Source organism: Anabrus simplex, chromosome 1 (assembly GCF_040414725.1).
Source record: "Anabrus simplex isolate iqAnaSimp1 chromosome 1, ASM4041472v1, whole genome shotgun sequence".
In the NCBI taxonomy this organism is placed as follows: domain Eukaryota; kingdom Metazoa; phylum Arthropoda; class Insecta; order Orthoptera; family Tettigoniidae; genus Anabrus; species Anabrus simplex.
In genome coordinates this window covers 1,430,818,814-1,430,843,180 of record NC_090265.1, presented here as the reverse complement: position 1 = coordinate 1,430,843,180, position 24,367 = coordinate 1,430,818,814, and the positions used below count along the sequence as shown (strand labels likewise).

Genomic DNA, 24,367 nt, shown 5'->3' with positions numbered 1-24,367 from the left:
CCTCAAAATTTCATTTCTTTATGTCCAGTAGTTTTGACTCCGCGATGATGAATCAGTCAGTCAGTCAGTCAGTCAGGACAAGCTACTTTATATATATATATAGATGTACACCTTCTACAAGACTGTGTCCATACCATTCAGAAATTCGTCCAGATCTTCTGCAACTCAGATAAAATAACAATATAATCGGCAACTCTTAAAGTATTGATTTTATCTCATTGGATTGTGATTCATTTTCCATACCTCTCTTCGATTTCCTTTACCAGCTGTTCTATGTAAACACTGAAAAGGAGAGGAGAAAACTGCAGCCTTTCCTCACTCCTTTCTGGATTGCTCCTTCCTTTTTGTAACCTTCGATTTGTATCACTTTAGACTGAGACCATTGTGGAGATTGTAGATAATTTTTCTTCCTCGGTATCTGATCCCAATCACTTTCAGAATCTCAAATCAACACAATCTCTAATCAAAGTTATCGAATGCCTTTTCTAGATTTCCGAATACCATGTACGTTGGCTTGTCTTTCTTAATTCGATAGGGGTACTGTATGATAAGACGTAAAATAAAGATTGCTTCACGTGTTTCTACATTTCTTCTGAAACTGATCTTCTCTCAGCTCAGCTTCAACTTGTCTTTGCATTCTTATGTAAATAATACGTGTTAAAAGTTTGCAAGCGTGAGATACTAAACTTGTGGTGCGGTAGATTTCACACTTGTCAGCACCTGATTTCTTGGAAATAGATAAACAACATTCTGCTTAAAATCTGATTGCATTTCTCCTGTATCATACCTCTTGCACACTAAAAGAAATAATCTTCCATTGCTGGCCTCTCCTAAGGTGGTCAGTAATTCTGAGGGTATGTCATCAATTCCAGGTATCTTGTTCCTATTTATCTAGGTCTCTCAAAGCTCTGTCGAATTCTGACCTCAAAACTGGGTCTCCCATTTCATCAGCATATACAGCCTCTTCTTGTACCAGAACCTTATCTTCTATTTCTTTCCCTTAATACAATTGTTGAATATGTTCCTGCCATCTTTCTGTCTTGTCTTCTTTTCATCTGAACTCTTAATATTCATATACCTGGTTTTCCTTTCTCAAAAGCTTTCCTTGATTTTACTGTATGCAGAACCTACCTTTCCTGCAACCTTCAACATCCTTGCACTTCTCTTTCAGCTATTCTTCCTCCGCTGACCTGCACTTTCCACCTACTTCATTCTTTAATCGACTGTATTCTTTTCTGTCTTCCTAACTTTTTGCATTCTCGTATTTTCACCGTTCGTCAATCAGGTCTAATATCTCTGGAGTTACCCACTGGTTCTTACTTTATCTTACCTTCTTCCTAGCATTTCTTCTGCAGTCTTGCTGATCTCATTTTTCACGAATGTCCACTCTTTATTGAGTTTTCTTCAGCCTTTTCATTTAGTCGTCGTGTTGCATGATCTTTGAAACAATCCCTTACACTGTTTGGTTTCAACTTATCTAGATACTATCTTCTTGCATTCCTTCCTTTGTTCAATTTCTTCGTGATTGCTTTTATCGCTTGCATCGTGATAGGTTTGGTTACTGTGCAAATCGAGGATTAGGGAACCAATGTTGGTATTTATCTTAAATATCACTTTCCTCACGTAGGCCTACAACTATAACCACCTCCTGCAAACGTCGTGTTCTGCAGAACATAGAAATAGAAGCTAAATCGAAGGTCCACACAGTCCATTATAGCTCTTGGCCTGCGAAGACGACAGCTGCCAGTCAGATTGCCTGAGGATATTGGAATGTCATGTGGTCAGCGTTTGACTTTTTTTCTGTCGTGTTACTTGCCTTCATTGACGATTTCTTTCCGAGCAATTCCTCACTTGACATCACGATGCCGAGTAACCTTGTTCCAGCGCTCAGACCTGATTAAAATCCTTAGACAAATCTGGAATCGAACCTGGGGCCTTTGGATAACAGACAGACACTATACCTACGCCACGCGGATAACACAATGTTTTAATATCGTCTCTTGAAACCGTAGCATAAGGCATAGTCTATACCGCATTAGTTCTAAACATTCACAAACACTACATCCCAGTATGATCACTTGGCATTCAAATAGTTCTTAACGTTCCACATTCAGGAGTAGCTTAAACTATTAGTTGTCAAAGAAATAATAATAATAATAATAATAATAATAATAATAATAATAATAATAATAATAATAATAATATATTATATATTATATATTATTATATATTATATATTATATATTATTATATATTATATAATATATTATTATTGTTATTATTATTATTATTATTATTATTATTATTATTATTATTATTATTATTATTATTATTATTATCCGGCTCCATGGCTAAATAGCGTGGTGGCCTTTGGTCACGGGGGTCCCGGGTTCGATTCTCGGCAGGGTCGGGAATTTTAACCATCATTGGTTAATTTCGCTGGCACAGGGGCTGGGTGTATGTCTTCATAATCATTTCCTCCTCATCACGACGCACAGGTCGCCTACGGACGTCAAATAAAAGACCTGCACCTGGCAAGCCGTACATGTCTTCGGACACTCCCGGCACTAAAAGCCATACGTCAATTCATATTATTATTATTACCAGCTGTATCATTCCCTAGTTTACTCATTTTCTATCATCGAGTGGAGTGGCGACAATGTGGCTTACTAGGCTCCTCACATTCATATTTCAAGCTCCCTTGGCTAACTTGTTCTCTTCTGATCCCGACGGTATTAGGTTTGCCAGGCCAAGGAAGTCTTTCATTTTACTGTCGCCCATAGCCCTTCTCTTTCTTTTTGCCGATACTTGAATCAGATTTATTCCCTCTTGTTCTTCTGTGATTAAAGTTAAGAAGGGTTTATGATCATGTTATTTAGTTATGGCTTTTCTATTTGACGCCCATTGGCGAGAGTATTCGAGGATATGTTCGGCTCGCCTGGTGTAGGTCTTTCTATTTGACGCCCATGGGCGACTGGGGATGATGATGATGATGATGATGATATGATGATGATGATGATGATGATGATGATGGGAGAAGGTGAAGCCCGGTGTCGGCACATAGCCTACTCCTGTCGAATAATAGTCTGTTCAAGGCTTAACGTCTCTTCCCGACGGACGAATCACCATCAACAGTGTCATATGCCCTCACTCCTCATGAAGACTGCGGAGGGGTTTGGAAATGAATCCAGGTATTTGGCACGCTATCTAGTGATTAAAAATTCTATACCACCACCTCTGCTACCCTAACAGTCAACATGCTGATGGTTATGTTTTCCCTTGAAACAATAATCACTAACATTTATTTAAGGATTCATGAAAATAAGTAGTATCAATATTAAAATATACTGTAGATATCTCAATAGAAGCGTAATTGAAGTCTGAAATATACATGAGGAACTAAGTATACTATTCTCTTTCTCCCCTTCACCTTAATACTGCGGGCTTAAGCAAAGTACACATCGATAAATTAAATTTTATGTTGATTTAAACGCTAGAAACATATGCTCATCGTGGAACCTTCTTCCTGCTTATTTTCTGGACATATTCATACGATTAAATTCCTTTCTGTTCAATTTTGTCCGAAGCACTGTTTCTAAAATATTAGGCTGACGATGACAAATTTTTATTTCAAATTTAATTGGTGACAACTTCTTAACATAATTTTCATTTCACGTATAAATTAGAATGTTTCTCCAATATAAATGGGTTTATCTTGAAGACAAGCGCGAGGTTGAGCATACGACTCAAATTTCATTTTGTTCTGCGTTCAGAAAACAAAATGACCACATCCGTAGAAGTAGCGGTCTGGAACTGGCTATAAAGAAGAGAAACCGTCAAGAATAAAACTACACTACAGCTCGCATTGTTTTGCCGTATATGAGAAGTTCGTTCGGCCATCCTTCATATTATTCCAAGCACTCATCGAGAGTGAAGTCTCGTAGTGCTTCAAGCCACGTAAGGTGAAAGAGGAGTTGACAAAAACAGCAGCAGCAGTAGCAGACCTGGTTGTTACCTGCAGGTATTTAGTTAAGTCAGGGAAGAGTCTTATTGGCTGGAATGTTCAATGTTTATAGAATTTATGGTAATTTAGATTTAAGATTACTAATTAGTCAGTTCATGATGATATTTTGGCTAAACATTTCTCGTGTTTATGATTTTCAGCAAAGAAGCAACTTCCACCTATGCAATATGTCAACTAGGTGTGAAGAATATTGTGATTTACGTACGAAACGTAATGGTCAAACCTAAATAACACAGTATCCCCTGGCTAACGAATCACATCGCAACACGAATTATTTACTCGGAATTATTTTAACTTGTTCCACTCAAGGACCTTATTTGATTGTTAAAAAGATTTAAGGGCAATTATTTTCGAGAATCAGTTGACGAATCGACAACTACAATAGTTATTTGTGCAAGGCATAAGAGGTTTAAAATGTACTGGAATTCATCTACATTGTACAACAACTGAAATAACATAACTGACGTTTAGGATTTTGCGGGAAGGAGCTGTGGATCATACCGTCAAGGGTACTTAATAAAATAAAGTCCCAGATTCAGTTCCTGACCGGGTCGGGGCCTTCAACTTCGTCTGGTTAATTTCTCCGAGTCGGGGACTAGGTGTTTGTCCCAATGTACACCTTTTCATATATGTACACTACGTTACACTACCAAACACCGTAGAAACACACAAAAGTGAATACTTTCTTTGCCAGTGTTTTAAAGTGTTTGCCTAGTGTGAACATGGAAAACTACGGAAATACATATCCAGGAAGGGCATTAGCGCGTAAAATAGGGTCAAGTCCACATGTGCGACATAGTTCGCAGCCACAACCCGGGTGTGGAAACGACGGAAAAAGACGAAGAAGAAGATGTTTAACTGAACTTTACGGTATGTAAATAATCCCTGCTAGGGAAGCTGATTATTGGCAAGCTGAGTGTGAATCATCTAAAAACATGGCATTGTAGTAACCTTATCTAGATATACAAAAGAACATGTCCTGACTGACTGACTGACTGACTGACTCATTCATCATCGCCAAGCCAAAACTATTGGACATAAAGAAATGACAATTTGAGGATACATTTATGTTACAATGTAGGTGCTCGCCAAGGGAGGATTTTTGGATATCTCGTCGCTAAGGAGGTGAAAAGCGGGGAGGGGGGTGAATTTTTAAAATGAGTGTATATCTCAAAACTTTAAAAGTTTACAGATGTAAAAATTGGTATTTAAAATCTCTTTTAAAAATAAAGAAACACTTTATGTTTTCAGAAAATCCCACTAGGAGGGGTGAAAAGGGTGAAAAAGAGGTTGAATGCCTTTAATGAGTATATTTATATCTCAGAAACTGAAGATATTACAGAGCTGAAATTTGGTATTTGGAATCTCCTTTAAAAATAAAGAAACACAGGTGATTTGTTTTCGGAAACTCCACTTAAGGGGAACTAAAACGGGGGTGAAATTTTAAAATCAGCATGTCTACAGTATATTTCAAAAACTAAACATGTTACAGAAGTGAAAAATGGTATTTTTAATGTCTATTAAAATTAAAGAAACATGTATTTTTTGTTTTCGGAAAAACCATTGTGTGGGGGGTAAAAATGACCGAAAATGGGGTTGAATTATTTTGATTAGGATACTGATATCTCAAAACTGAAGATGTTACAGATGTCAAAATTGGTATTTGGAATCTCCTTTACAAATAAAGAAATACTTATTTTTGTTTTCGGAAATCCACTGGGGGAAGGGGGACAGAACTGAAAAATTAGTTGAATTATTTGTATGAAGATTCTTTTATCTCAAAAACGAAAGATGTTGCAGACGTGGTATTTAGATCACCTTTACAAACAAAGGAAAACGCATTTCTTTCGGAGAAAATCATCTTGGAGCCGGGGGTGAAAAGTAGTTGAATTCCTTTTACGAGGACACACATCTTACAAACTGAAGATGTTACAGTCGTGATAACTGGTATTTTGAAGATCCTTTACTAATAAGGGAACAAGTATTTTCCCCGGAAAATTCACTTAACGTCGGCGAGTGTGAAACGAAGTGAAAAAATTGAATTATTTTTAAGGGGATACTTATATCTCAAAACTGCAGGTAACAGCCGTGAATACTGGTATTTGGAATCTACTTTAAACATAAAGAAACACGCCTTTTTTGTGTGGGAGGGGGAGGGGTAAATCAACGGCGGTGGGGTGAAGAAGGAGTTGAGACCAACTGATTTTACTGTTCAAAATGTACTTGATTCTGATCATAAACCGATCATTTTTAATCTTCCCTGGGTTCATTTTCAATATCCATCTTTTCCTTTGGAGAGCTTAGATTACAGTAGATTCTCCTGGCATATATAAAAAATTTAAACACATTTAAAATAAACGATAGGAATGATATTGATCGTGCAATTGTTCGCCACAAGGTCAATAATGCTTTTTTTTTTTCTTTTTGCTATTTGCTGTTTGCTTTACGTAGCACCGACACAGATAGGTCTTATGGCTACGATGGGATAGGAAAGGCCTAGCCCCGGCATTTACCTGGTGTGAAAATGGGAAACCAAGGAAAACCATCTTCAGGGCTGCCAACAGTGGGACTCGAACCCACGATCTTCCGATAACTGGATACTGACCGCACTTAAACGACTGCAGCTATCGTGCTCGGTGGTCAATAATGCACGAAAGTATATAATTCGTATCGCCAGAAATCCCGCGCACTTGCCTACGCGCGACAATGGTGCTGGTCACATTGTCAGCAATGACAATGACAGCAGATGTAGTTTACCGCCAAGTAGCGGTCTTGCATATTGCTGCGGGGTCCAGAACATCAATAATAATAATAATAATAATAATAATAATAATAATAATAATAATAATAATAATAATAATAATAATAATAATAATCATCATCATCATCATCATCATCTAAATTCAACTAATATCACCCACCCTAATAATAATAATGTTCTGGACCGTCGTCAGAATGTGCGGACCGCGATGGAAATGGGTCCTGGCCGTGTAATGACTACGAATGCAGTCCGGCCGCGGAATCAGTACCGCAATGGCACCCAAGACGACACCACGCCGGATCTCCTCAAGGATTTGATCGATATTTAAAATGCTTATAGGAAAAGGTGGCAATGATTTAGGGACCCAAATGACCGGGCGGAATACCTAGACCTAGCACGGGAAGTACGAAATCGATTGCTGGAAAGAAAGATTTAAAAATGGGAGGAACTTTGCCGTAATCTCTCAGACAACGAGTCAGATCGCGAATTTTGGCGGATTCTCTCAGAAAACGAGTCAGATCGCGAATTTCGGCGGATTATAAAACGTTAAGCATTCAATTATAAATTTCAGTATAATACCGTAGCGAAGCACAGGTATCTTGCTAGTAGATTACATTTATCAAAATGTTTTAAAAATATTCTTGCAAAAATATGAAACCTTCAACTTTAATCAAAACTATTATTTACTATTATTTACATAGAACAAATGTGCAACGTTTTAGCTTCCTAGCCTCAGGAAGTAACTAAAATTTCTGGATAGACAAAAAGACCCACAGAAGTATACTATACAGATTTGACAAGTTAAATTGTGCTGAGCATAATACATTGCAATTCGAAAAATGCATTTACTTCCTGCTGTTAGACTGAAGATCTAATATCACAATGGATTAACAATACTGATATTTAAAGGGCTAATAATGATATTATAATAATATATTTCTTTCTTTCTTTCTTCAGCTTATCCCAGTTATTTACGGGGTCGCTGGAGCCATCCATACTCATTTTGGTTTGGGCCGGGGGTTTAAGGCCGGATGCCCTTCCTGGCGTCACGTGATACTTCAGATGAAAATCTCGACCCAGGATCGACCGAGATTCGAACCTCGGTCTTCTGGGTGGGAAGCCAGCAGCTAAGCCACTGAGCTAATCACTCCTCCCTATAATAATAATAATAATAATAATAATAATAATAATAATAATAATAATAATAATAATAATAATAATAATAATAATAATAATAATAATAATAATAATATTAATAGCACAGGTGAAATCATCGGGAGCTTTGGCAGTGGAAGAGTAGCCAATAAAAACCGCTCAAGAAACTATGTAAAGTCAATACAATTACCTGGAACATCGATAATTTAAAAAAAAAAGGTTTTCTAACGCCGAACTTCGACATTATCACACTGTCGTCCTAGCAGAGGCACTTTACGTGATCAAGACATTATCACTAATCATCAACATTAAGGATATCGAGAAAATGGAACGGCAGATACTGAGGAAAGTATTCCGACCCAAGTTTCAAGATGGTATCTGGATGCAAAAGAGCTCCGAAGAATTCTATTCATCAACTGAGCGATTCACTTTCGTCGCCACTAAAAGACGTATGAAATTCTACGGACACTAAACGCAAATAGATGACTCACTTTTGACCAAGGAAATCCTCTTCGTTATCAATGGAACAAGACAAACCAAAGTACGCTGGCTAGTAGACACACAAAAAGATCTCACAGAAGTCTATACTAACCTACTGACAACAACTAGGACTACATACAGACAAAAGATAACCACACATATCTTTGCACCCAAGAATCCAACAGCAGGAAACTTGGAAGTAAATAACGCATGGGCACAATAAAGACGACAGGTGCACAGTGAAAGTTTTGAACAAAGCTTCGCGAGGCTTACTGACGAATTTGAAATAAGTGCAATGCTGGGCTTGCTTTATGGGGCGGGAGTAGTAAAAGCCAGCAAAGTAAATCTTATTTTGGTATAGATATATTTAGGGCAACAATGAGTGTCAAACGATTTCGGTTCCTGTGTTGTTGTCCAAGATTTTATGATAAAGCAACCAGAAATGACAGACGGATGACTGTCAAATTCGCACCCACACAGCACAATTGATGAGCTTGGTTTTCTTTTTTTGCTATTTGTTTTACGTCACGCCGACACAGATAGGTCCTATGGCGACGATGCGATAGTAGTGGGGAGGAAGTAGCCGTGGCCTTAATTAAGGTACAGCCCCAGCATTTGTCTGGCGTGAAAATGGGACACCACGGAAAACCATCTTCAGGGCTGCCGACAGTGGGGCTCGAATCCACTATCTTCCAGATTCAAGCTCACAGCTGCGCGCCTCTAACAGCACGGCCAACTCGCCCGGTCGAGTCTTTTAGTTTATCATCTCACGCCGATGCCAATAAATAAACTGAACTTAGAGACTAATGATATGTTGTCTCGTAAAGAAAGGAACAATGAAATATGGGCCGAAATATATTTTTAAATAAGCAGGCCCAGGGAAAGATGAAACCAATGAACGAACAAAAATAAAACATTACAGACCGTGCCCTAAACGCATTGATATCGTCATTTCCACCTATGACTTACGAGATGCTGAAAATAAAAGCACTTAGAGCAATTCACTACCCCGAAACGTGGGTAGGTGAAGTGAAAACTACCTTACGTCACCACAGGAACATTCGATATTTTATTCTGATTATTAACCAAATGCAGCTCTACTAGACAAGTACATACGTGGATGAAAATTAGAAAATGATAACGCGATGATACTTGACTTACCCATTTATAGATGTTTGTGTCATGAACCATCGTAGGACGGACTTGGCGACGGAATGCCAAATTTGTGTAAATACCCAATCCGATTTGTGAGTCGCTTGCTTGAGGAAGTTTTCTGTATCCCTGTCTACAGCAAGCGGCAAAAATCGTGAACGGACCGATTCTGGAAGACTGGAAGTTTCACATTTGTACCACTGAAACACAAATACGTATAAAGGAGTAATAATTTCATACGAATAACAGAGTATTACAGTACATAAACGGTTAGAACGGAGTATGAAAAGACAATCAGTACATGTACACATAAAATAAATTTGACAGAAACATTCCTGGGAAATGAGGAAACTCAATTGTACGTACAGCAACGAACCTTCGGCCGTTGAAATGTCATCAGCACCATAATAATACAGATAAGTTCCAGTTCGCCATGCGAATGTATCAAATAAGATTGTGCACTTTTGTACAGTCCCATGAGCCAAAAATCTTTTCTGCACTATTGCTGATCAGTTTTTTTCTGCAAATCGACAGCAGAACTATTAGATGGTCCAACTCCCTTTAGTTGTTGCGTGTTGAAAAGTGGCACTAATGAAGGTGTTTGTTACAGATGTATCTTAATTCGGGACAGGGGTAATTTTGAGTAATTAAATTGACGCTATTATACGTTTTACTAATATTTCTGTAGTGCTGAGAAAAGCATATGACTCCATAGAAAAACAGACACTTTTCAAAGTACTTTCAAAGAATTTAAAGTAGACAGAAAAACAAGAGAATTGATCAGACAAACGTTAACTGACACTACTTCAAAGTTAAATTCTCAGGAGAAATATCTGGGCCTTTTGATGTCAACACAGTGGTTCGACGAGGAGATGGACTGTCACCTTTCTTGTTCAATATTGTTCTAGAAAAAGTAATCAAAACATGGGAAAAAGAAGTTGAAGGAATAACTCTTCCTAGACAACTGAAAAACAGAATTCACGTGCGATGTCTAGCTTTTGCAGACGACCTGTCAATTCTTTCTAATAATAGGCAAGAAGCAATCCACTCCCTCGGAAACCTACATGAAATTGCAGCCAAAACAGGACTTCAAATATACAAAAGAACCCAGTACACGGAAGGAGCCTCTCAGTTTCTAGATGGGCAAGCTATAATAACTAAATTTGGAAAAAAATTCCCAAGTAAATAAACTCAAATACTTTGGATAAATCATTCAACATTCTGGATTAAATAGGGAAGCAAATAAGGAGAGAATTACTAACTTACAGAAAGCATATGGAATCACTTGAAACACAAATACCAAAAAATCATTATCTCGGAAAACAAAACTAAGACATTATAATACAGTAATAATACCAGAAGCATTACACTCATCGGCAACTTTAATCATTGGCGGTAGATCACTCATAAAAGATATAGAAAAATAAGAAAGAAAAATTTTACGGAAAATTTTCGGCCCAGTCTGCACAGAGGGAGCATGGATGAAAAGGATATCTCATGAACTTCATTGCCACACTGAAAAAATCTCAGACACTATCAGGAAAAGGAGGTTGAAATTTTATGGTCACATTCTCAGAATGAACAATGATGGACTGACCAAAAGAATTCTAAACCCTGCCATCACACTGAACGGAAAAAAACTGGCTAAATGAAACAGAATCATATCTGCAGGAAATAAACATCAACCAGGAAATTGTGAAGAACCGATCTGCTTTCAGAACACTCATTAATAACCATTCTTTCCCGGAGCCAATAGTTAGAACAAATAAAACCTGGACAGAAGAACGTAAGAAGAATTTCAGTGAGAGGATGAAGAGATTTTGGGAAGAGAAGAAGGCAAAATCATCAGCTAAATAAGTTCAAGCGTGCTCCTCGGTTGGGCATAACGATGTGAAAATTTCTAAAAAAAATACCGAGAATGATAGTTGCAGTCGCTTAAGTGCGGCCAGTATTCAGGAGATAGTAGGTTCGAACGCCACTGTCGGCAGCCCTGAAGATGATTTTCCGTGGTTTCCCATTTTCACACCAGGCAAATGCTGGGGCCGTACCTTAATTAAGGCCACGGCTATTTCTTTCCCAATCCTAGCCCTTTCGTATCCCATCGTAGCCGTAAGACCTGTCTGTGTCGGTGCGACGTAAAGCAACTTGCATAATAATAATAATAATAATAATAATAATAATAATAATAATAATAATAATAATAATAATAAATATTCGGTATCAGTTTCTTGACTGAGAGTCGTGTAAAAATAAAGAACATCAACAGTCAAGGAAGCTGTTTAATCGTAACCTATAGGAGGTTGAAACGATCCTAAATAAATGAATAAATAAACAAACAAATAAATAATAAATAATTTGCCGAAAGCGCAGATAAATGAGTGGCAGAGGTCACCATAAGATCCCTCAATTTAGGATATTAATAACTAGCATATGCCCGCGGCTCATCCGCGTTTATTAATTCAATCGTTAAATGTTTCTAAACCATTTATTTAAAAGCCAAATCAAACCGTGTTTATTAATATACGAGGGTTGGGGCAGAAGTAATGCCAATTATTTTTTTCTTGAAGATACCCGTCTGGTTGGAAAATGTGACATAAACAGACGAAAGGACAAGGTGTTAAATACACGTGTGGACAATGAATACCGCTGAAATATCGTAACACACTAATTTATTACGGTAGTATACAGGGTAATATGGCCTTCCCAGTGCAAAAGAATGACAACACAGTACACACAAAGTTGACATGACAAACCTGGGCCTAAAGACCCTCAAAGTAGTCCCCTGCTACTGACACCACACGCTGCCAGCGATGTGGGAGGCGCTGAATATCATCTGCCTCAGCATTTGCCGTACCAAGTGTAATCGGGTCACCTGCTGGCGCACAGCATTGGCAATGTCCTCTCGTGTTGCAAACCGCCTACCACGTAGTGGTTCCTTAATCTTTCGAATGAGATCAAAGTCGCAGAACGAAATGTCGGGAGAGTACGGTGGGTGCTCCAATTCTTCCCATCCCCAACGTCGCAGTAGCTGCCCAACACACTCTGCTTTATGTGGTTTTGCATTGCCGTGCAGGATTATTGCACTGTCCACAAGATCCGGACGTTTCTCCCGAACGCCACGTCGTACCCGTCGTACATGTCGCACCAGGAAGTCATTGTAGTACTGTGCGGTCACTGTTCTGCCATGTGGAACAAAGTGGCAAACAATGACACCCCTGACGTCATACGCGACGATCACCATCAATTTGACTGGGGAAGGATTCTGACGGACCTTCTGCCTCCTTGGTGATCCAGCATGTCGCCACTCCGCGGACTGACGTTTCAGTTCTGGTTCGTATGCCCAGGCCCAAAATTCATCGATGGCGATTATTCTTATTATTCTTGCCAGCGTGCAAGATGATCGGAGCATATTGCATAGCGCGCCCATCTTTGAACTTCCGTCAGTGCATGCGGTACCCACTGCGATGCGATTTTGCGCAGTTGCAGCTCATTACGCAATATCCTGTGGACGGTGCGTTTCTCTATGCTACTTGCCCTCTCTAACTCCAGTAACGTCCATCGTCTGTCTTCACCCAGGAGCTGCTCGATGACGGCACGTGCCACGTCGGTCCGCACACTGACAGGTCGTCCCGAACGTTGTTCATCATTGGTTGACACACGTCCTTGCTGAAACTTCCCTACCCCCCGTGCTACTGAACGGTATGGTAGGGCATTATTTCCTAGGGCTTCCACTAATTCACTGTGACATTCATCGCATTTCCCCCTCGGAGAACGGCTATTTTGATGTAAGCGCGCTGCTCAACACGGGTTACTTCCATCTCGCACGACATTCACCAACTGACTGATTTCACAGCCCTCGCTGCGCTACTACCAGCTATCACAGAGCCATCTGTTGTTCTGCATACACACTATGCCTGCAGAACTTCCACACGACACATATACGTTTGAGATCCGTTCACATATGTACAAGAAAAAAATAGTTGCCATGACTTTTGCCCCAATCGTACATAATTTGTTTTTACATAAATTGCATGATATGCATTATTTTTAATTATATTGTTAATTTCAATGCTTAAAATACCGTGTTGGTAGCTGGTACAGATAATATTAAATCAATACAAAAGACCATATTATACAATAAAAAATTATTTTATCCCTGTAGAGCTTGCGGATAAACTATGTTAAGTGTCCTTCTACTTGGAACTAATATGTATAGTGCGTTGGCCTTTACAACTCTTGAACAACCCACGTACAGACGACCAATGGAAAAGCACCGTTTTCGAACTTCAAGCAATTGCCTTTGTTCCTTGTTGATACACACAGCGAAACTCAAACAAACGAGGAACTGCAGATGTCTAAATTTAAACAGTACATCCGAGTAGATTATATGAATCCGAGGAATGAATACTACCTAGGTACATCGCACACGGCATGTCCAGTCATGATGGTGGCTTCCATAATATTCGGTATCAGTTTCTTGACTGAGAGCCGTGCTCCGTTGCAGAGGAGGGGATTCATATTCCTGAGAAGGATAGGCTCCATGGCTAAATGGCTACCGTGTTGACTTTTGGTCGTAGGGGTCCCGGGTTCGATTCCAGGCAGGGTCGGGAATTTAAACGATAATTGGTTAATTCCGCTGGCACGGGGGCTGGGTGTATGTGTCGTCTTCATCATCATTTCATCCTCATCACGACGAGCAGGTCGCCTACGGGTGTCAATTCAAACGACCTGCACCTGGCGAGCCGAACATATCCTCGGACACTCCCGGCACTAAAAGCCATACGCCATTTCCATTTCAGTGCCACAATCGTCAGCACCAAGATGTTCGAGGGTATTTCAGGTGACGGTAAATTGTTCAAAATCTCTGTCGTGTAGTTGACAGCCTTATCCCCATGCCGTGTCGATAGACTTGTAAATTTGTAGAACACCGGGTAATTCTAGTTAAAGTTGCTTGTTTTATGTTTTTTGCTTCATTTCTCGGAGCAAGAATTGCTCTTTGACGCAGCCCTGCGTGGTTGGTGAAATGCTGTACCCACGTACGTTAAAAATTGCAGATCTGTGCGTAGCGTAGATTTGGCTGGGCATCGCACACATACACATAGCCAAATATTTCCAGATATCACGGACTTAAAATGAACTTAAAATGGTACCTTGACTGATACCTGCATCACTATTCCTTGTTTATTATTATCATCTATCTTTGTACTGTATGTTTCCTCTAAATAAAACATGGCGTATTCCCTACAATTTTAGGTGAATGAAATGAATATCGGATAAATTAAATAAATAAATAAATAAATAAATAAATAAATACATAAATAAATAAATAAATAAATAAATAAATAAATAAATACATAAATACGATTAAAAGTAGTCTTTTCCTATATATTAATCTAAGAATACGCCTATGTAAAAAATTCAGATCTCTGCGTGCCATAGATTTGGCTGGGCATCGCGCACCGACAGCCACACTTCCTTTTATCATTATACTGTACATAATAGGTAATTATAATTTACTGTAGAGCATGAAAGATTCTACCTCGGGAAGTGTACATAATGACGGGAAAACTGGTGTCCTGTTGACAGGACCTTACCTACCAACCCCTGCAAAGGACAGTAAATGGCAGGAAAATGCAACCAGGCTAACATACATCTTAACTAACTGTTTGATTTTATTCTCTATAATATTATTAGCAAAAAAGAAGTCCGACTCGTTGGCTGAATGGTCTTCGGTTCAGAGGGTCCCGGGTTCGATTCCCGGCCGGGTAGGGAATTTTAACCTTCATTAGTTAATTCCAATGGCCCTGGGGCTGAGTGTTTGTGCTGTCCCCAACATCCCTGCAACTCACACACCACACATAACACTATCCTCCACCACAATAACACGCAGGACCTACGCACGGCAGATGCCGCCCACCCTCATCGGACGGTCTGCCTTACAAGGGCTGCACTCGGCTAGAAATAGCCACACCAAATCATCATCAGCAAAAATAAAAGTTATTATAAAATTTGATACAGACAAGGATTTACAGTGCTTCTGGAGTGGATCACATCCGCCCTAACACTCTTTTCTCCTTAGAATTCTGCATTTACTTCCCACATTTGTAATGGGAGGTTTCTCACCCTAGTAGATTGCTGCTTCCTTCGCTAGTTTTGAGCCTCACGTACTGAAACAACGGAGCCGTCCTTGGTTCGGTCTCTTTGTGAAGATAAGTACCAAACTCGTGCCGTGTTTTGCTAGCGCGCAGATCACCATTCTCTCCTGTGTAGGTGCAGGTGCCACCTACACCACCTGCCTATTCTGGATCGGTCGAAACTGGCTAAAAACTGCCAGGAACTGAACTCGGGCCTCTTAGACTAGAGAACCAAAGTATAAAAGGCATGTCCCTAAAGTAGAGAGTAACGTAGACCAGAGATCACTTTAAATGAATTAGGTTTATTAACAAACTTGGAGAGAAAAGGTTTGAATATAGGCATAAAACAAATAAATTGGGAATGCAGGGAGTCAAATACTCACATACATGATGTGTAGGGATACTACAATCAAAATCCAATCGCTTGACTTGTCAATCTGATTCTTATAGAATCTTACACCGTCGCAACAGAGGTATCACGAAGTGTGATACAATTATTTTTATTTATTACCAGACAGTGGCAATTAAAACGTGATCCAAAGTATTTCTCTCTTAAGGACCATTTGCAATCATGAGGTGAAATAAACAGCTTTCACACAGTAAAATTATCACGGCTCTCCAGACAAAGTCAAGGCTTTTTGTCGAAAAAAGAAACATGGCTCCCAACAATCTCCATAGAGACTGCATCCCCAGAAATCAAAGACGCCAGTGAACCAAGGGTGGCAGAAAAGTAAAAAAATATGGAACACAGGGAAGTAAGAAAGGGGTTGCCATAGTTACGGAAACAAATAAACATGAGTCATAAAGCAAGTAAAATGCGAGGAAAATCCCGAAATAAACATAGGCCTATTGATCGGCTGAGGAAGCCAGAAACAACAACGAGATAAAATAAGAATAATGACAAAAATCCATGAGATACTGAAAAGTAACACAGGTCCGATAACAATTCCACACCCACACACACTCAGAGACCATACATGTGAAGCAGAGTGTATAAAAAAAAACATAATATCAAGACACGTTACGACAAGAATCGTAACCGAATGACATGAATCAGTCAACGGCTCATGAGCTTGATCTGAGAACACAGATCAGATACCTCGGTCACCGCAAAAAGGCCTGGCTCACCAGTCAAAACACATAACGCATATAACACACACGCCGCACGACAAGTATTCATATCGCACATGAATAGTACAGTATCAGCGTTAAACCAAAATGCAGAACATACGCTCGAACCAAACGTCGAAGACTCAAGAGAAATAAAAGGTTTCCAATCAAAACCACAAACAAACTTATCACATACCCGTATGGTCGGATCGGTGCAACATTTCGCTCTATGTAGGAACGATTACATAACAAGCAGACATGAAGAGAAAAGGACAGTGAAATGAATCTGCAGAAAAATTATAGAAGAATAACACACTAAATAGGATCTGTCAGAAAACAAACTAGCATAACTATGGCGAGCCAAGAAAGGATAAGTAGGATAAATACCTTGAGATTGGAGAAGTCATATTCATTGACTCAAAGTAGTTATATTAATTGACTCTGAACTAAGAGAGCCATACAAGATAAAGTTTGAATCTTTTTGTAGAACCATTTGCAAGCTGCTTTACGTTGCATCGACACAGATAGGTCTTATGGCGACGATAGGGTAGGAAAGGGCTAGGAGTGGGAAGGAAGCGTCCGTGGCCTTAATTAAGGTACAGCCCCAGCATTTACCTGGTGTGAAAACGGGAAACCACGGAAAACCATCTTCAGGGCTGCCGACAGTGGGGTTCGAGCCCACTATCTCCCGAATACTGGATACTGGTCGCACTTAAGCGACTACAGCTGTCGAGCTGAAAGTCATCTCTTAGACCAACGTCTCCATCTTTTCTTTTAAAGCCATTATTGTCCGAAGACGAGAGATAACTCGAATCAAAGGTAAGCTAGAAAGAAATGCATTGGCAATTCCCTGTTACATGAGGTGCCATCTGTCTAATCGGGACGAACTACATGTCAAGTCAGCAATAGAGAACACTAAGCAGCCATAACAGACTGACACTGATCTATGACATCGTAAAGAATGCGATATCTTGTAAAGTACAAAAGTATGATATAAAGGTAATGAGGTGCGGCTCACATCTTCCCATGCGTGACAGGCATAGTAACTGTTGAAGTGAAGTAAGAGTCCGGTCTATACTTCGACCAATACCAGTGTTGTCCAACCAGGTACATATGATAATAATTATAAAGCTATTACCACATAGCCCAATAAATGCACAGTTCCAATAAACTGACAACAGTTCGTGTACATTAATTTCAGTACTGCGATCGAATTATGACGAAGTCCACAGTTTTATCACTACGATCCTTCACTTATTTCATTAATAACTAACAATGGAAACATGAATGTCGTGCAACAGTTCGGAGCTACTTGCACAATGAAGTATTATAACACTTCTCCATAAACTTCACAAATATGACTGACAGCACGACATACTGATAACCATCATGACCAATGGAATAGTATAGAATCGTCGCCTGAATAACATTCTCTAGGTTTATATATCCTAGCACACTTTCCGTTTATCACGTTTCCAACTTGAATTCGACTTTAATTATCTCCGTTCTACAAGAAACAACGTTTTCCTACCAAGTTACTTGTAGGCCTACATACCCAGCCCCATAACGTCACTGCGCCAATTTCCGCTCCGGAGTCATCACATTTTCCTAATACGTTTTCATATGAGTGCGCTCGCACTCCAATGTATTTCTCAGGACAATCCTGGCCATGGTTTTATGCAGAATCACCGCCCCCTTCGGTACACGCGTAAGCTGAATTGCCATGTTCCAGAAAATGGGTGTCTGATTCTTGTTACATACATACGGAATGTTAACATATAAATACAAGAAATGTCTTAATTATTACAATACATAAATTTACATTAATTATAGCATGATAATATACGTGCCTCGATATTTTCTCACATAGTGAACTATTTCACATGAATAATATAAAATATACATAAATCGCCGTGCTTGTAGCATGGTACATGTTACAGTGTGACGGGAGTTTGAAGCTGAGAACACTGCCTTCTGTGCTAGAAAGAATGACACATAGGATAGTGTTACGATGGCTGCTGTTCAAGAGGCAACACAACATCATCAACCTCCATTAACACTAATATCACAAGAAGGAAGAAGAGCTCCGACCCTTCAAAAAATGAAGGTATCGGCTAAGGCAGTAAGGCGCCGAAATTCCGCGTGGGTGGCGAAATAATGGAGTATTATCTTCGATCATATTACGGTATAACGCTTAGGCGAGCTTTTTTTTTTTTGTGTGCAGATACTGGTTCTGATATCAATTGCACTACAAAATATATCTATAACACTGTTTCAAAAGAATATCGTATCACAGATTGAGTCCGCATCGCCTAATAACATTAAAATGTGCATATTATCTGCATTAAGCACAAGTTGTTTTCATTATTTGTAAGTATATCAATATCTATAGTAAATATATAAAGTAAATGAAACAGATGTTAAATTGGTCTTTCCTTCAAGGTAATATTTATTTATAGTTTACTAACAATTAATACTCTTCTGTATCTACAAAAGGCAATGTCTTGACTGATTGTCAATCAACGGCCAGGCAAAACTACTTCTCAGTTGTTGGGTTCGATCCGAATTCAGTCCGGTGGTATTTGACGGTGCTCAAATACGTGTATCGTGCCGGTAGATTTACCGGCACGTAAAATATGACATTTCGGCACCTCCGTGGCTCCGAAAACTATAAAAGTATTTGGTAGTGCATCAGACAGCATTATTATTATTATTATTATTATTATTATTATTATTATTATTATTATTATTGTAGATGGCAGAGAACAGCGTAACAAAAATAATGGGAGTACGTCAGCCTTAGCTAGAGTCCCGTAGTCGCCACCCCATGTATACAATTTACGAGCTCCTGAGTTGGCGCGGGGAGGGGAGGGTGATAATCACGATAGACACATTTTCAACCTAACACATGATATACAGTGGCAAATTCCCTAATTAAAGAGAATAATAATTGTTCCTTCAACCATTATTTATTATTATTGTTTTTATTATTATTCCGGCTAATTAACAAGAATCATAATTGTTCCTTCAACCATGGCACGACAGGTATGCTTTTATACGAATTGAAGTATGGTTAATATCTGTAACTGAAATACGTAAACAACTATTCATACGATGAGGTTCAGCACAGAACCGATTCACAGGTAGCATAAGACACTGTCTACAGAATGTACACAGGTGAAACTCAAAGTTCGGTGCTTGCATGCCAAGTTGTGTTGTCGAAACGATATTTGTTCGAAGTCTGTGAAATATTTCACTGAAGGGAAATATGATTGGAGCAGAAAATTACACTTATCCAAATTTCAGTCATAACTAAGGTCTACTATAAGTCTCTTAGTGTGTATGAGAGAAAAACAGACCTTGTAAGAAAAAAAAAAAAGCAGGGTGACTGAAGTAACGTGACTATTCAAAGAACATTTGTCTCCTCTTAAATACATTGCTAAACGATGAACTTTACATCCTACACTAAAATCATGGATCTGACGAAATGGTATACGTATCAAACCTTGTGCTATACTATGGAATTTAATCACTTGGATTACACAATTTCCAGTCTGAAGTGATTTCGAAAACTAAGGAACATGGTGTACGTTTCTGTAGCCAATCGAAAATATAAAAGTAACTGCAATGAAATCAACAACAAATCAACTACAATAACCTTCAACAACAGGGCGACAATAGCTTCACTAATCACGTTGTTTTTCCTATCAAACAACAATCGCTGCCGCCATCACAATCTCCATTTCATACTACACGGAAATGACAAAATAAGTAGACTGTAAAACTAAACGTGTGCACTACGCTGGAACCCCAGAAACACAGGCCTACAATTCAATATCAAGCGAGTAATTATAATAAACTGGTGGGATTTTTTTTTTTTTTTTGCTTGTAGGCTAGCCTAATATCCACCCAGTGTGGTATTAACCATCATATAAGAACACGACATTGAATGTATAGGGAAAAGGACAAACAGCATGACAAAAAAATAGACCAAAACAGGTAAAAATGACTCATTATAAGAAACTAGTGACATTTCGTTCGTAGGTTTACAAAGCAATCAAAATGAAACCAACGTGAGAAGTAAATGTTAATTAAGCCAAAGAGGGAAATGAACAAACAAAAAGCTGAATTATTACAAAAAGGAGCAATTATGTTTCTTGTTACCCATGTGGTTGATTAATTTAAAACAAATGAACACAGGTAGTAGTAGTGTAATGGAATTCGAAACGCTGTGATGCCCTTCTATCAGCGGTGGAGAGGCTCCTATGAAATTTCGAGAGCGAAAAAGGAGATTTTTTAAATAAAATGGTTACTAGTAAATACTTTCACACAACTTCTAATGTCAGATAATTTTCGTGACATGTTTTTTTTTAAATATCACGCATGTCAACGATCTTTTCCATTAAATTTAAATTAAAACTACCTTTTGTTTTGAAAATCCACACAAGTGTCTCTCACAACGTTCACGGTGCTTTCTTCATGCCTTCTATAACTTACTTTCCTATGTACTGATGATAATACACAATCTCATCCTGAATTCTGAGTGATTATGATTAATATAAACCGGCCAATCAACTAATAACGCCCCCCCCCCGCAATCTAAACAATTATATTAATATATGTTAAAATATTGAATACAACTGCCTTATAACTGGTATATTAATGTAAAAATTGAAGTTAAATAAGTCATAATGACAGCAGAACTCACACCCTACTTTTGGAGGTGTCCATTTTATTTTACGGCTAAATATTCAGCTCATATTTCAGCTGAATGCGTAAAGACCAATCGGACTTATTTCACACACCATGAAGGTATTTGTACTGGAGAGGAGATTACGGAAGGTCACTAAACTGTCCACAAACCAGTGTGGATTTGTGAAAAGGTGTGGTACAGTAGAACATGGATGGCCAGAATTCAATGAAAACCGGTATGTAAAGCCAGGGAACAAGGCACTACATTCTAGGCTACACATAATTTTATGCACGCTGACTGAAATGGTAGTTTAGGGGAAGGGGCCTATGTTATTAGATAAGATAGAGAATACACCGAACATTTATGTCTTATACAGTTTTACAGTACCGACTATGATGCGAGGGATCCCACCTCTACCGTCTCAAGGGCAGTGTCTGGAGCTTCAGACTCTGGGTCGGGGGATACAACTTGGGAGGATGACCAGTACCGTACCACGCCCAGGCGGCCTCACCCTCTAGGCTGAACAGGGGCCTTGTGGGGGGATGGGAAGATTGGAAGGGATAGACAAGGAAGAGGGAAGGAAGCGGCCGTGGCCTTAATTAAGGTACAGCCCCAGCATTTGCCCGGTATGAAAATGGGAAACCACGGAAAACCAACTTCAGGGCTGCCGACAGTGGGGCTCGAACCCACGATCTCCCGGATGCAATGGCTTTAAGTTAGGTACCATCCCGTCATTTGCCTGGAGGAGAAGTGGGAAACCACGGAAAACCACTTCCAGGATGGCTGAGGTGGGAATCGAACCCACCTCTACTCAGTTGACCTCCCGAGGCTGAGTGGACCCGTTCCAGCCGTCGTACCACTTTTCAAATTTCGTGGCAGAGCCGGGAATCGAACCCGGGCCTCCGGGGGGTGGCAGCTAAATACACTAACCACTACACCACAGAGGCGGACCAAGTCCATATCAACATGGAAATATTGCTCAATCGTGTTAACTGGCGATGGTTTTCTGTAATGATTGTTTTAATGTGGTAATTACCGCGCGGTAATCGATCCATATGAACAAGGAAAACTGTGAAGATGAGTATGAAAATGAGAAAAATCATACAAAGAACAATCGCTTGAAGAATAACACAAGAGGGAGTCATGAAAGAAGGAAAGATGCCCTCACATCACAGCATCGGAAGAGAACTAAGTACCGGGCGAGTTGGCCGTGCGGTTAGGAGCGCGCAGCTGTGAGCTCGCATCCGGGAGATAGTGGGTTCGAACCCAACTGTCGGCAGTCCTGAATATGGTTTTCCGTGGTTTCCCACTTTCACACCAGCCAAATGCTGGGACTGTACCTTAATTAAGGCTACGGCTGCTTCCTTCTTCCTTCCCATTCCTAGCCTTTCCTGTCCCATGGCTCGCCATAAGACCTATCTGTGTCGGTGCGAAAAAAAAAAAAAAAAAGGGCTTTTGATGCTCAGCACTGGGAATTTTGAACCTTTTGGAATTGTGTCAACCCGCTCTAACTACTTGAATGCAATCTAAATAATTCTGACGCCATTTATTGCCCACATATAGTGAAATTTCGTGAAAGGATTTTTTTCTTTCTTTGCAACACAATTCTTTCAAATGTTGTGTATTTGTTTTAATTTGCTGCATACTTGTAGAACTCACTGAGAAGAATATATTTTTTAAATCTCACACGACATGTTACAAACTTAGAGTTTATAAATTAGGTACACTAATCATTAGCCGCGCAGCAACAGCGATTGTAGTACCTCAAGATGGCGGGGATACTACATCACCTGATGACGTCATACCGAGGGCAGGCTCCTGTTGTTGGGCAAAATGGTCCTTAGTCTTTACAATGCGATAATGAACACAGTCGTCGCACGTGCTGTCTAAAAATTATTTCGATTTTAAAACCTTGATATTTCTGAAATGCACATCGGCCCAAGTACTGTTCTACAACTATACACAAATTCTACGTCAAAAAGAGTAACCCCCGGTGAGTGGGGACAGTAGATACAACCACTTAGATAGTTAAAGGGGACCACGGGCTTTCAACTTTGGAGCGTGGGTTGGCGACCACAGTTCTCCTAACACAGTCTGGCATTGCTTCTACTTACCAGTGTCAGGATAGTTGAGTTTAACTTCCCTGGCCGATCTCTCCTGGTCAACACTTGTTCACTTCCAACCCCGACGGTAGGCTATTAGGTTTGAAATGCTTAGGGAATTATCAGTGGCGGCTCGTTTGGGAGGCGCTAAGGCGCGCGCGCCCCCACGAGGTTCCATTAAATTAGGGAATTTTAATCTTAAATGTTAACAAGCGAAATATTTTACTATTATTATCAAGGGCGCAGTTGTACTGTACTGCGGCCCGATGCGCTGCTGGCCCTACGCAGGAGGGCGCTCTCTCATAGCGGACCAAATACTCCGAGTCTCGCTCGACTGGCCTTGAGGGAGCCAATCAGAGGAACAGTAGAGATGTGCTGTTCTAACGGAGATTCCGGCGCGTTTCTGCCGCGGCCTATGGTTGCAGCCAACCTACCCGAAACATTGCTGATTTGATTTCTATTTAACAGGGTTCAGTTTGTGCCATTTCTCTCCTAAAACTAGGAACTATTTTACTGAGGCACTTACCTGAGTTAAATGTGCCGGTATATATTTAAAATAGTCTTGTAATTTTTAGGATTATTAACTAACGAAACGAGTAACGACTGTAACTACTGTCTCCTCGCACTGGACTCATGTTGGCCATACTCACTGGAGAGCGCGATGTTTAGCTGTGTGTTGATGAATGATCTCGTGAGGTGACTGTGACGAAGTGAAATTAGGAGAAAGGTTGTGATTTATATGTAGGCGTAGTGTTA

General features: G+C 39.6%; 1 protein-coding gene across 1 annotated transcript in view; it reads right to left on the bottom strand.

Annotated features, from left to right (window-relative positions):
• Positions 1-24,367, bottom strand: part of LOC136879184 (protein-L-histidine N-pros-methyltransferase-like) — a 631,930-nt gene that overhangs the window by 396,175 nt on the left and 211,388 nt on the right. Inside the window, exon 2 of the mRNA XM_067152959.2 lies at positions 9,582-9,772. Coding sequence (XP_067009060.2) covers positions 9,582-9,772 — 191 coding nt within the window. The remainder of the gene's footprint in view (positions 1-9,581; positions 9,773-24,367) is intronic.